General features: G+C 40.2%; 1 protein-coding gene across 5 annotated transcripts in view; it reads left to right on the top strand.

Moving 5' to 3' along the window:
* The window catches only part of atp8a2 (ATPase phospholipid transporting 8A2), a 567,355-nt gene that overhangs the window by 482,843 nt on the left and 71,191 nt on the right, over window positions 1-13,321 (top strand). For all 5 annotated transcript variants that reach the window (XM_043691978.1, XM_043691979.1, XM_043691980.1 and 2 more), the window contains 2 exons: window positions 11,317-11,378; window positions 12,193-12,249. In XM_043691978.1, coding sequence (XP_043547913.1) covers window positions 11,317-11,378; window positions 12,193-12,249 — 119 coding nt within the window. The remainder of the gene's footprint in view (window positions 1-11,316; window positions 11,379-12,192; window positions 12,250-13,321) is intronic.

The raw sequence follows: 13,321 nt of genomic DNA, 5'->3' as shown, positions 1-13,321 counted from the left end.
TGCCATTAACTGTATAAGTCCTGCCCGGGTTTGTCTTACCAAACCACAACACCTCACATTTATTTAAATTAAACTCCATCTGCCATTCATCGGCCCATTGGCCCATCTGATCAAGGCCCCATTGGACTCTGAGATAATCTTCTTCACTGTCCACTACACCACCTATTTTGGTGTCATCTGCAAACTTACTAACCATTCCTCCTCTGTTCAGATCCAAATAATTTATATAAATGATGAAAAACGGAGGACTCAGCACCATTTCTTGCGGCACACCACTGGTCGTGGGCCACCAGTTTGAAAAGGAACCCTCTACCACCACCATCTGTCTCCTACCTTCAAATCAATTGTGTATCTAATTTGCTGGCTCCCCTGGATTCCATGGAATCTAGCCTTGCTTACCATGTAGAACGTTGTCAAACGTTTTATTGAATTTGGTATAGGCAGTGTCTACCACTGTGCCTTCATCAATCTTCTTTAACACCTCTTCAAAAAACTCAAGTTAGTGAGACACTATTTCCCACGCACAAAGCCATGTTGACTGTCCCTAATCTGTCGTTGCCTTTCCAGATGCATGTAAATCTGATTCCTCAGAACCTGCTCCAACAACTTAACCACACTGATTTAAGAGTCACCAGTCTGTGAACAGAGAGCTCGATGACACTGTTTATAACAAAGCAGCATGCATATGGATATGCCTTCCACCAATTCACCATAGTAGTAGTGAGATCATCAACAAAGTACACTGCAACAACTCTCCAAGGAATTTTCAATAGCACCTTCCAAATGATTGGCCATTACCATCAGAAATACCCTTAGGGAGTACATAAGAATACCATCACCTCCCCCCCCCCCCCCCCCCCCCCCCCCCCGCCCCAGTGACTTGTCTTTGAAGCCATACACCATTCTGATTCAGAATCATGTCATCATTCTTTCATTGTCATTGCATTTTCTTACCACAGTGCATGGACTGCAGTGATTGGGAATGACCAACAAAATGCTGGCCTTGTCAGTGACAAACAGGTTCCCTAAATAAATCAAACATAGTTCAAAGAGTAGAACCATGGATTCTGATACTTGGTATGCATCTTATGTTAATACCTCAGGAATGTTTAAATATATAACAACAGGTAAGTACCTAGCATCTCTCTCTAAACCCTTCTTCCCAGCAGCCCTCACCATCTTAAAAGCTGGAAACTTATGGTAGCTTTAGTTTAGCAATTAACTGTTACCAATATTTCAGCTAAAATTCCAAAGAGATAAAATTTATTAACTCTGAATTAAACTAAGCAAGCTGATCAATCTTGCAGTTACTTGTATTCAGTATGTACGTAAGGGTCTAGGACTTAGGAAATGCAGTTCCAAGGATGCAGTCCTGAGAACTTGTCTTTAAGTCCATTGGTTTACTAGCAACGTTTTACTGGCTAAGGCAAGCTCATCCTCCTTATTATTTTCAATTATTTTTGAGGAATTTTCTTTGTTTTCCAATATCAATTTCCCATACTTACTCTCTAGAGAACTGACACAAGCTTAGTTACTCTTCTGCTATTCAAGAACTTGTAGAAATCTTAATGTTTGCTTTTGTATTACTAGCTAGCTTTCTCTCATACTCTACTTTCTTCCTCTTTATTATCTTTTTAGTCATTTTTGTTGGTTCTTAAAGTTTTTCCATTCCTCTGACATACTGTGAATTTTTGAAGACGTGAACAGCCTTTTCCAAATTAATGCTATTCAGAACTTCTTTATTTAGTCACACATATGATATTTCCTTTTCAAAGTAACTCCTCACTGGGAGAAACCTGTGCTTGGAATTATTTAATGTCTTCTGAATAGTTTGCCTTTGCAATTTTAATGTCCTCCTTTTAATATAGTTTCTCAGTTCAACTAAGCCAGCTCTCTCTCCATGCGTTTAGATTAGAGTGGTGCTGGAAAAGCACAGCAGGTCAAGCAGCATCCAAGGAGCAAGAAAATCGACATTCAGGCAAAAGTCCTTCATCCGAAATGGAGGCAGGGAGCCTCCAGGGTGGAGAGATAAATAGGGGTTCAGGGTGCGGGGTGGGGCTGGGGAGAAGGTAGCAAAGAGTACAATAGATGAATGGGGGTGGGGATGGAGGTGATAGGTGAGAGGGGAGGGTGGAGCGGATAGGTGGGAAGGGAGATTGGCAGGTAGGACAGGTCATGGGGACAGTGCTGAGCTGGAAGGTTGGATGTGGGCTAAGGTGGGGGAAGGGGAAATGAAACTGGTGAAGCCCAATTGATGCCCTGGGGTTGAAGTGTTCCGAGGCGGAAGATGAAGCGTTCTTCCTCCAGGCGTCAGGTGGTGAGGGAGCGGCGGTGGAGGAGGCCAAGGACTTGCATGTCCTCGGCAGAGTGGGAGGGGGAGTTGAAATGTTGGGCCACGGGGCAGTGGGGTTGATTGGTGCGGGTGTCCCGGAGATGTTCCCTAAAGCAAGGAGGCGTCCAGTCTCCCCAATTTAGAGGAGACCGCATCGGGAGCAACTGATACAATAAATTACATTGGTGGATGTGCAAGTGAAACTTTGCTGGATGTGGAAAGCTCCTTGGATGGAGGTGAGGGAGGCGGTGTGGGTGCAGGCTTTGCAGTTCCTGCAGTGGCAGGGGAGGGTGGGTAGTTGGGGGGGGTGTGGATCTGACCAGGTAGTCACAGAGGGAATGGTCTTTGCGGAAAGCGGAAAGGAGTGGGGAGGGAAATATATCTCTGGTTGTGGGGTCCGTTTGGAGGTGGCAGAAATGTCGGAGGATGATGCAGTTTATGCTGTGCCCCCATATCTTTTATTTAATTTTATAACATGAGTTATGGACCACATTTCTCCCTTCTAAACGTAAACTAATTTCATATTGTGACAACTGCCATCTTAAAGACTCCTTTACCATGTTCAGATATATCCTAACTCTCAACAAGTTTTGTTCACTCATGATCCTGTGCACATTAATGTAGTGGCTCATGGTGTTTCAAATCCTCAATGTTAAAAACCTCTCTTAAAATTTGCATCTTCTATCTCTCTGTCTTCTTTCAGGTTTTCCTTTAAAACTTATGTGTTGACTCAGTTTCCAATCGTCTTCCTAATATCTATTTAAGTTGCTGATTGTCAAGTATTGTCTGATTCTGCTGCTTTAGAGCTATGTTGCAGATGCTATATAAGTGGAATTGTAAATACTTATTAAGTTGATGGACAGTATCTCTTACAGTATCTATTTTTACAAGCACTTCTAGTAGTCAGCTTATGTGTTCAAATAACCAATTGAGGAGGAGCTGAGTGATGCAGAGAGTTGGAGTATTCTTATTTCTCCTTTGGGACACAGATTTGAATTCAACCCAGACTGAGGTGATGAAAATCTTCTATATTTGAATATTGAAAGCAAAATGAACCTGGACAGTCTCAAATCCCAGTGGACAGGCACAGTCTGCTCAAAATTGCCAGTAATTAAGCATTAAATTGACAGTTTCGCTCCAATGGGTCATAAGAATAGCTAATGTTGGTAAATGGAAATATCGCTGACACAGTAAGTGTCACCCCTTCTGAGACTGAGTTAAAGCATATCTGTGGAAGAGAGTGGAGCAGGCTTTAGCTCTGTCTAACCTATGCAATAACTGAATTCAAAATGTTTTGAGCTGAAACTAGATGCAGGAAATAGAATATATTAATTTCTTCACCGAATTGAAATAAATTCATTTCAAAGCTATAAAAAAAAGACAAATATGGAACAAAGAACATGAAAATGTATTTAATTGAATTTTTACCATTTGTAATCCATTAGAACTAGACCCTCTATCTAGCTGTGCGTATGTAAATCTCAATTGTAACTTGACGTCTCAGAGCTCATTATGCTTCTAACTAGTGACATGACAGCCTCCTCCAGAAGTCAAACCCACAGACAACAGAAATGGAAGCAAACAATATCTTCACTTTGCATTATATGAACAATGATTTTAAATTTGAAATAAGGTAAGTATTTCTCACTCAATGTGGAAGTGGAGGGAAAGAAACAATTTTCATAAGTTAAGAGTGACAGATCCCAATACTGAATTTTATACATCTAATTTTGTTAACTATTTCTACAGTGAGCATTTTTATAACTTACTTACTCTGGACAACTGTAACTTGCAATTACATCGTGATGACATCAACCTTTGGAAAAATTTGCGTTCTGATTGTGATTCTTTAAATATCAACATTACTGTTATGATTTTGTGACATTTTCTGACCCCTTCTGAACAAGTAGTAATGTCAGTAACACCTTTTCTGAGTAATGAGAAAATTATACAGTTTAATATGAATAAACCACCATTAAAAATATACACAGTCGGTTCTGGTATAACATGATAGTTCTGTTCTCATGCGATCTCGCATTATAAGAAAATCACGCAGTAGCAGCACCATTTAATGAGGCCGGAACCGACTGTAGTCATTGGAAAGGGAAACCCACACTGACAGTGTCTCCTCCACTGCCAACACCAACTTCAACATCTCTTGCCCTGATCATTAACCTGCAAACCCTCAATTACTGACTTGTGGTTGATTACTGTGATCCTAGGACTGCAGTAAGTATTTTTTCTGAGCACAAGAATTGCCATCCTTTGACTGCTGGCAGCTCTCCGTAGGTAGAATCTGTGCTTCCAGTCTTGATTCCAAGAATGGCCCAATAGTGATTTCATTGACTAATGGGTTTTTGGTTTCTGCTTTGGCAGGCCTCTTGCCAGTTCTTAAACGGCAAGCAAGACCTGTCCCCATACCCCCAGAACTTTTGTTTCTCCTTCCACAGATGCTGCCAGACCTGCTGACTATTTCTAGAATTTTCTATTTTTCTTTCTTATATCCAGTAAACATGCTTTTAATTCTTATGCTTTGCTCCAATCTCATTTTAAGTTATGAGGTTAAAAGCCAAGCATATGGCCTGAGAATAGGTTAAACCAAAATATAGAATCATTGATTCCGTACAGTGCAGATTTAGGGCATTTGGACCATCAAGTCTCAGCCAACCCTCTGAAGAGCATCTGACTCAGAATTACACTTCCACTCAGTCCCCTTAACCCTATATGTACCATGACTAATCCACCTGCCCTGCACACTATGGGGCAATTTAGTATGACCAAACCACCTAACCTGCATATCTTTGGGAGCACCCTGTGGAAACCCACACAAACTTGGAGAGAATGTGCAAAAGCCGCACAGTCACCCAAGACCAGATTTGAACATGGGTCCGTGGCACTGTGAGGTAGCAGTGCTAACCATGTAAAGGTGACATTATAGTGAGAAATTGGCAAGTTGTCAAGTTAGTCCATTTTTGCTGTTGTTCTGCACGCTCAATACTGCCTGAAAGGACAATTCCGTTGACTCAATGTCTTCATTTAGTTTTTAGCTGGAGCATCACTAGTTCAGATGTTCACTTTCTGAAATTATTTCACGTATCCTAGGAGAGGATCTCTGATTTTAATCCAGGATGGTACAAAGGTATTTTAAATTCATGGGATGTGCATTGTAGAATAAATGCCAGTATTTATTGCTCATCCCTAATTGCCCATGAAAAGGTCACGATGAGCCGCCTTTTTGCAACACTGCAGTCCATGTGGTGAAAGTACAGTCATGGAGCTGATAGCTAGGGAGTTGCAGGGACCGTATCAGGTATCCATATACAAGTTAGAATGGTATCTTAGAGATAGTGGTAACCACTAAGCTTGCTGCCCTTGTTCTTCTAGTTAGTAACTGTTGTGAGTTTATAAGTTGCTGCAGTGCATCTTGTAGATGGCAGACAATGAAGAACGTTTCCCTGTGATAGAAGAATGTCCTGTTATTAATCAAGTGGGTTCTTTTCTCATGGATTGTCTGAGTTTTTTTGAGCACTGTCTGAATTGCACACTCTAGCCAATGGAGAATATTCTGTTACACTCCTGACTTCAGCCTTATAGATACTTGAGAGTAAAAAGGTAAATCACTCACCGCAGTGTACCAGCTTGTTTATTGTCACTATTTATCTGGCTCGTCCAGGTTGATGTTAGTAGTAAAATTCAACGTTCGATTTTCTCTTGTTGAAAAATGTTGCTAAATGACACTTGTAAGGCACAAACATTATCTTCCACTGGTTTATCCAGCTTGAATATTGCCCAGGTCTTGCTGCACAAACTGTTTCATTATTTGAAGAAATGGAAACAGTACTGTATGCTGTCCGATCGTCAATGATCATCTCACATCTGATCTTATAGAGTCATACAGCACAGAAGCAGACCATTTGGTTCAACCGGTCCATGCCAGACATAATCCCAAACTAAAACCATCCCACCTGCCTTTTCCTGGCCCAAATCCCTCCAAAGTTTTCCTATTCATGTACTTATCCAAGTGTCTTTTAAATGTCATAATTGTGCCCATGTCCACCACTTCATCAGGACATTCATGAAGCAGTTGAAGGTGATGGGCCTAAGGACGCTACCCTGAGGAAGTACAGATGCAGTGTTTTGACACTGAGATCATTGACTTCCAGTAGCACAACTATCTTCCGTTTTGCTTGGTTTGACTCCAGCTACTGGTGAATTTTCTCTCATTTTAGTTTTCCCTCAAGCTTCTTGATGGCACACTGATGTCAGATGCTGACTTGATGTCACTTTCACCTGACCTCTGGAATTTAAGTTTGTTTGAACCAAGGCCGAATTGAAGTCTTGTTGGAAAGAGCTGCCACAAGAATTTTTTAATATTAGATTATATTTTGGATCCTATGTAACAGATAATTAACTGTGGAGGCACATGGTTAAAAGTGGGATTAATACAAAGTGTATACAACGAGATTTCAGAAGTTTTTGACTTGACTTTACACTGTAGTACATGGTTTTGACATTATTGAGGATGAAGATATTTCTGGAACCTTTTTCTCTGATCTGTTGTTTAATTTTTCTATTCAAGAATGGGTGTGACAGCATAATGAGATAGTTTATTGGTCATGAAATTGTTCAATGTCTATAACATATTGTTTCTAATGTTTAATATCCTTCTTTGTTGTAGCTTCACCAGTTGGCATGTCAATTTCAGTAATGGCTGGTACTATACCTGGTATGCTATCCCACACTGCTCGGTGAACCATGGTTGGTCCCCTCAGTGATGATGGTAAAGTGAGGTTCCAATGAGCTTACAGATTGTGATGGATTACATTGCATCTGCTGATGATGCCCTTTCAGGTGTTATGGAAGCTGAGCTTTGAGCCCTTGGATTGGTTCTGAATTCATCCTATTTGATAGTGTGATACCATTACATAACACAAGGAGTGAGTTCATTCTGAAACCAGATGGTGAAGTACGAAACCAGATGCCAATATTTTATTTAGCACTGAATTTATTTACAGAATGCAACATTACAGGTGTCTGCTTTTTTCATAATCAACATTTGGTGTCCTAAAAGTTTATTTTTCCACTCTTCTGAATACCCAATAAAATAGATTAACTCATAATCAAATTATCAGCATGTTAAAGGGGCACTGTAACAAATAAAACAACAAACTTTAAAAGAAACACATTAAATGAAGGTAAGATTTTGGACTGATGCACTCCAACTGCTATTGTGCCCACCAATCATGGAAGACCTCAACTGTACCAATGGACACTGTGCGTTCCCTTTCCAAGGGCACCCAAGGCCTGGACAAAGTAATGAAAATAAGGCAGGCAGATGGGTCTGATGACTCCATCAACCACCACTGATGGCACTTGTTTATGGTTAGATTGGCCTAATTTATGGATAGGCTCAGAACAGGTTCTTCTAATTGTTCAGCTCACTTCCGCACCCAATCTCTCTCGAATTATTTTATGCCATATAACCAATAATTAACTCTACAAGTACATGGTTAAAATAAATAATGAGGCACGTAGACAGCAGAACAACCAGTGTGAGAAGACCCGAATGGATTTTGAATCAGTTGCCTTCACGAAAAGTGGCACGGTGGCCCAGGGACCCAGATTCAATTCCAGCCTGCCTGTTTAGAGTTTACAAGTTCTCCCTGTGTCTGCGTGGGTTTTCTCTGAATGCTCTGGGTTCCTCCCACAGTCCAAGGATGTGCAGCTTATATGAATTGGCCATGGTAATTGCAGGGTTACGGGAATAGGGTCAAAGCTGCATCTGGATAGGATCTTTTTTGTATGGTTCGTGTGACTTGATGGGCTGAATAGCTTCTTTCCACATAGGGATTCTATGATGATTCACTTGGCCATAACTATAAGTCCCAGTCCATGTTTATATACCTTTGAGTAAAACGTTCGTTAAATTAACAGATTAACCTAAGAGTCGTTCCTGAAAGGGCAAGTGGTCAAATTAATATTAATTATATAGCCGAGATAAACCAAGAATCAATAAACTAACTTGGAATAAATGAAATTGCTTGAAAAGAAATGAATATTTTATAAAAAGACATTGAAACTTATCCACTTATTAGACATGAAAAGGCACTCCTCTCCTATTTTGATTCACATGATAACTTTCACATATTGGAGATGACAATCATCACCTGCAATTATCAAGCTTGGAAACAATGAACTCAGAATCATAGTCATACAATATGGAAATAGACCCTTTGGTCCAACTCATTCAGGTTGACCAGACATCCTAATCTGACTTAGTCCCATTTAGAGTCATAGAGATGTACAGCATGGAAACAGACCCTTTGGTCCAACCTGTCCATGCCGACCAGATATCCCAACCCAATCTAGTCCCACCTGCTAGCACCCGGCCCATATCCCTCCAAATCCTTCCTATTCATATACCCATCCAAATGCCTTTTAAATGTCGTAATTGTACTAGACTCCACCACTTCCTCTGGCAGCTTGTTCCAGACACACACCACTATCTGTGTGAAAAAGTTGCTCCTCGGGTCCTTTTTAAATCTTTCCCCTCTCACCTTAAAGATAGGTCCTCTAGTTTTGGATACACAACCGTTGGAAAAAGATATTGAAATACACAAACTAGGTTCTCAGGGCTGCATTTGGCAGTGCAAGGCAGATAGATTTGTGACTGGAATCGGCTGGAAAAAATGCTCACCCATCCATGGTGGCTCATTGGTTAGCATTGTTGCCTCACAGCACAAGGGACCTTGGTTCAATTCCAGCCTCGGGTGACTGTGTGGAGTTTGTACATTCTTCCCGTCTCTGCATGGGTTTCCTCTGGGTGCTCCGGTTTCCTCCCACAGTCCGAAGATGTCGAAGTTAGATGAATTGGCCATGCTAAATTGCCCATAGTGTTCAGGGATGTGTAGGTTAGATGCATTAGTCAGGAGTCAATGTAGAGTAATAGCGTAGGGGAATGGGTTTGGGTGGGATATTCTTCGGAGGATCCATATGGACTTGTTGGGCTGAAGGGCCTGTTGCCACACGGTATGGATTCTAAGAAAAAAAGGAAGAGTGCCTGGTGATGGAGCTGATTTAAAAAAAAATTAGAGTACTGAGAAATTAAGGTTTAAATAAAATATTTGCTCCTACTGAGGATACAAGATTCAATTAAACAGTGGCCTCAGGTTAAAATCTTATTCCTAAAGAACATCGGTAAGGATTTTAAACTGTATATTCTTTTCATCTTTCTTTTGTACTGACACTAATGCGTTATAATTTTATGTCTTTATGTATATATGTTTGATGTCATGTCTTTATCATTTTTCTCAGGATTAATAGATAAAACAATCACTTTCTTTCACTTAAGAAACCCTTACAATTAGTTCTTTTTTGAAACACTAGACATTGGGTAACTGCATTTCTAATAAAACAATTTACATACCATTCGCATGAGACGGTGTTCAGAGTGTGAAGACTCGGCTTTGCTTCAACATGAGTTGTTCAGAGGTCACTGCTACAAATACTGTTATGGATCTCTTACTATATGTTGAAGGCCCTGACCATTTGTTGTTCGTGATTTGATCATCTCTATTGGTAGTCATACTTCTCTATCACTCATAGTGTCATAGAGTCATACAGCACAAATGCAGACCCTTTGTTCCCCACTTTTGCCTTTGGTCCAACCAGTCCATGCCGAACATAATCCCAAACTAGTCCCACCTGCCTGCTCCTTGTCCATATCCCTCCAAACCTTTCCTGTTCGTGTACTTAGCCAAATGTCTTTTAAATATAATTGTACTCGATTCCACCACTTCCTCCGGAAGTTCATTCCACACATGAACCACCTTCTGTAAAAAAAAAAAAATTGCCCCTCATGTCTTTTTTAAAACCTCTCTCCTCTCACGTTAAAAATGTGCCTCTTAGTCTTGAAGTTCCCCCATCCAGGGAAAGGATAACGACTATTTACTCTCTCTCTTTCTCTCATTGTTTGCTTCTGTAATGTCCCCTCTCAAACTACGCTGCAGTGAAAAAAGTCCTGGCCTATCTCGTCTTTCTTCGTAACTCAAACCTTCCATTCCCAGCAACATCTTGATATATCTCTTCTGAACCCTCTCCAACTTACCATGACCATTGGAATCTCTGCTCTGTACATTTTGTTCTCTTGCTTCTTCCAAGTGATGTTCAACATGATTCATCAGGTGAATGTGCAGGGGAAGGAACAGGTAGATTATAATCAGCAGGCCAGCCAGCAATGCCCATATCCCACAGTGAATAAAAAATAATTCCTTTGCCCAAATTTGACCTAATGCCAAGAGACTTCATAACGTGCAGAGTCAATTTTGAGAACACTCAGGAACACTCCCTCCTAACTGTTTATGACAATGCCACCATCTTTGGTGGGTCTGACTTGGCATGCCAGTGATGATGGAAGATTCTGGGACATTTCACATGAGGATTCTGACAGTGTGACTGCCGTACTGTTGCAAGTGGGATAGTTCTTTCAACTTTGACACAGATTTCCAGATACTGGTGAAGAGGACTTTGCAAGGTTAACAAAGGAGTGTGCCTTTGATTTAACTTGTGCCTAGGTTGCTAGGTATTTTCTGAGGGCAGTTGAGTGAGACAATTTGTTGTGGATTTGAAGTCACATGATTGCTGAGATAGCCGATTTTCATCCCGACAGGACATTAATGAGCCAGATAAATGTTTAGAACAATCTGATGGTTTCATTATCATTATTGCTGAGACTAGCTTTATTTTGTTCCAGATTTGTTTAAATAAATTCAAATTCCTCATGCTGTTTCAGAAAGATTTGAACTCAAGTCTGGGAACATTAGTCCAAGCCTCTTGATCATTGGTGCAGTAACATTGCACTAGGCTACCATGCATTGTGGTACCAAATTACAATGAAATCCAACGTGAATTTTAACTAAATCTGCAGAAGTATCTTCTATATGAACTTATCATAACCACATTTTAATTTTGCTGTTCTCCTTCAGATTCAGTTTTTAAGAGTGGACAAGTTATGGACTATTTATTTCTCGGAAATATTGTTTATACAGTAAGTAATACAATCTCTGCATCAGTGTAGAAAACAAGTCTGGGGGCAGCAATAGTATTGGTTGTCTTTGATAATATATTTATTTTGTATCTGTTTGCTTAAGTATTTATTTATTCATGCTCAACTACAAAATTGGAAAATTGGCTTTTGTATTATGAATCCCTTAAGTATAACATAAACCAGTACCGTAAACATTGTCAATCCCACAGTGTGCCATTAACATTCACCTAGCTCAGAAATCGTCTTTTTTTGTTTGGGTTTGACTTGGTTTTCAACTTAACTGCCACCATCTATGCTTTTCTGATATTCCTTAAATATCCTGCCACTATGTAATTTCTGGAACAAATATTGTTTGATTTGTGCAACAGACTGAGTAAACTCCAGGCACCTATTTGGTCTTTTATGGACCAGCTCCTCTTTAGAAACAAAAACAAAACTATTTCAGTGTCGAACTCATGTTTCCAAATCTGGAAGTGAAAAAAGACGTGTTGACCTTTTGGGTGGGGATCTTTGTGAACACCAACTAGTCCATGTGAACCATTGTTTTGAGAGCTGAAGAACCTGAAGACGCTTACTGAGAGATACAACCGGCCTATTAGCCATGCATGACTGGTTCTACTTCAAAATAAAGTAATTGATGGACTTATATAAGATTGTTGATAAAAATTGGTAAAACCATTCTTGACTAAAAAAGATTTCAAGTTGCTTGATTTAATTTCAGAATGAAGTAAATCTTTATACTCTTATTACATTACAAAAAAATTGTATTAAAAAATCACTTTTTATCATAATACTTGTCCATTTTTTTCTACAGTATGTCGTTGTAACTGTGTGTTTGAAAGCTGGCTTTGAGACAACAGCATGGACGAAGGTACAAACTTTATTTAATATTGCACATTTAAAAGCTATGTGCAATGAGTGGCGTTTTTGATAAGGGATAGCATTACAGCTGTACTTAGGGAGGATATTCCCGAAAGTACATCCAGGGAAGTTATTTGGATGGAACTCAGAAATACGAATGGGATGATCACCTTATTGGGATTGTATTATAGACCTCCTAATCGTCAGAGGGAAATTGAGAAACAAATTTGTAAGGAGATCTCAGTTTTCTGAAAGGATAATAGGGTAGTTATGGTAGGGGATTTTAACTTTCCAAACATACACTGGGACTGCCATAGTGTTAAGGGTTTAGATGGAGAGGAATTTCTTAAGTGTGTACAAGAAAATTTTCTGATTCTGTGGATGTACCTACTAGAGAATGTGCAAAACTTGACCTACTCTTGGGAAATAAGGCAGGGCAGATGACTGAGGTGTCAGTTGGGGAGCACTTTTGGGCCAGCGACCATAATTCTATTAGTTTTAAAATAGTGATGGAAAAGATAGACCGGATCTAAAAGTTGAAGTTCTAAATTGGAGGAAGGCCAATTTTGACAGTATTAGACAAGAACTTTCAAAAGCTGATTGGGCGCAGATGTTCACAGGTAAAGAAATGAGATAACGAGAATCCTGAGAAAGTGTATTCCTGTTAGGATGAAAGGAAAGGCTGGTAGGTGTAGGGAATGCTGGATGACCAAAGAAATTGAGGGTTTGGTTTAAACAAAAGAAGGAAGCATATGTAAGGTACAGACAGGATAGATTGAGTGAATCCTTAGAGTATAAAGGAAGTAGGAGTATACCTAAGAGGGAAATCAGGAGGGCAAAAAGGGGATGTGATATATGTTTGGCAAATAGAATTAAGGAGAATCCAAAGGGTTTTTACAAATACATTAAGGACAAAAAGGTAACCTGAGAGAGAATAGGGCCCTTCAAAGGTCGACGGTGCCCTCCACCGCATCTCCTCCACTTCCCGCTCCTCCGCCCTTGAGCCCCGCCCCTCCAAACCCCACCAGGACAGAACCCCACTGGCCCTCACCTACCACCCCACCAACCTCCATGTACAACGT

This window comes from Chiloscyllium plagiosum, chromosome 6 (genome assembly GCF_004010195.1).
Source record: "Chiloscyllium plagiosum isolate BGI_BamShark_2017 chromosome 6, ASM401019v2, whole genome shotgun sequence".
In the NCBI taxonomy this organism is placed as follows: domain Eukaryota; kingdom Metazoa; phylum Chordata; class Chondrichthyes; order Orectolobiformes; family Hemiscylliidae; genus Chiloscyllium; species Chiloscyllium plagiosum.
Note: the sequence above shows the minus strand (reverse complement) of the source record. Positions and strands in the feature narration are given on the sequence as shown.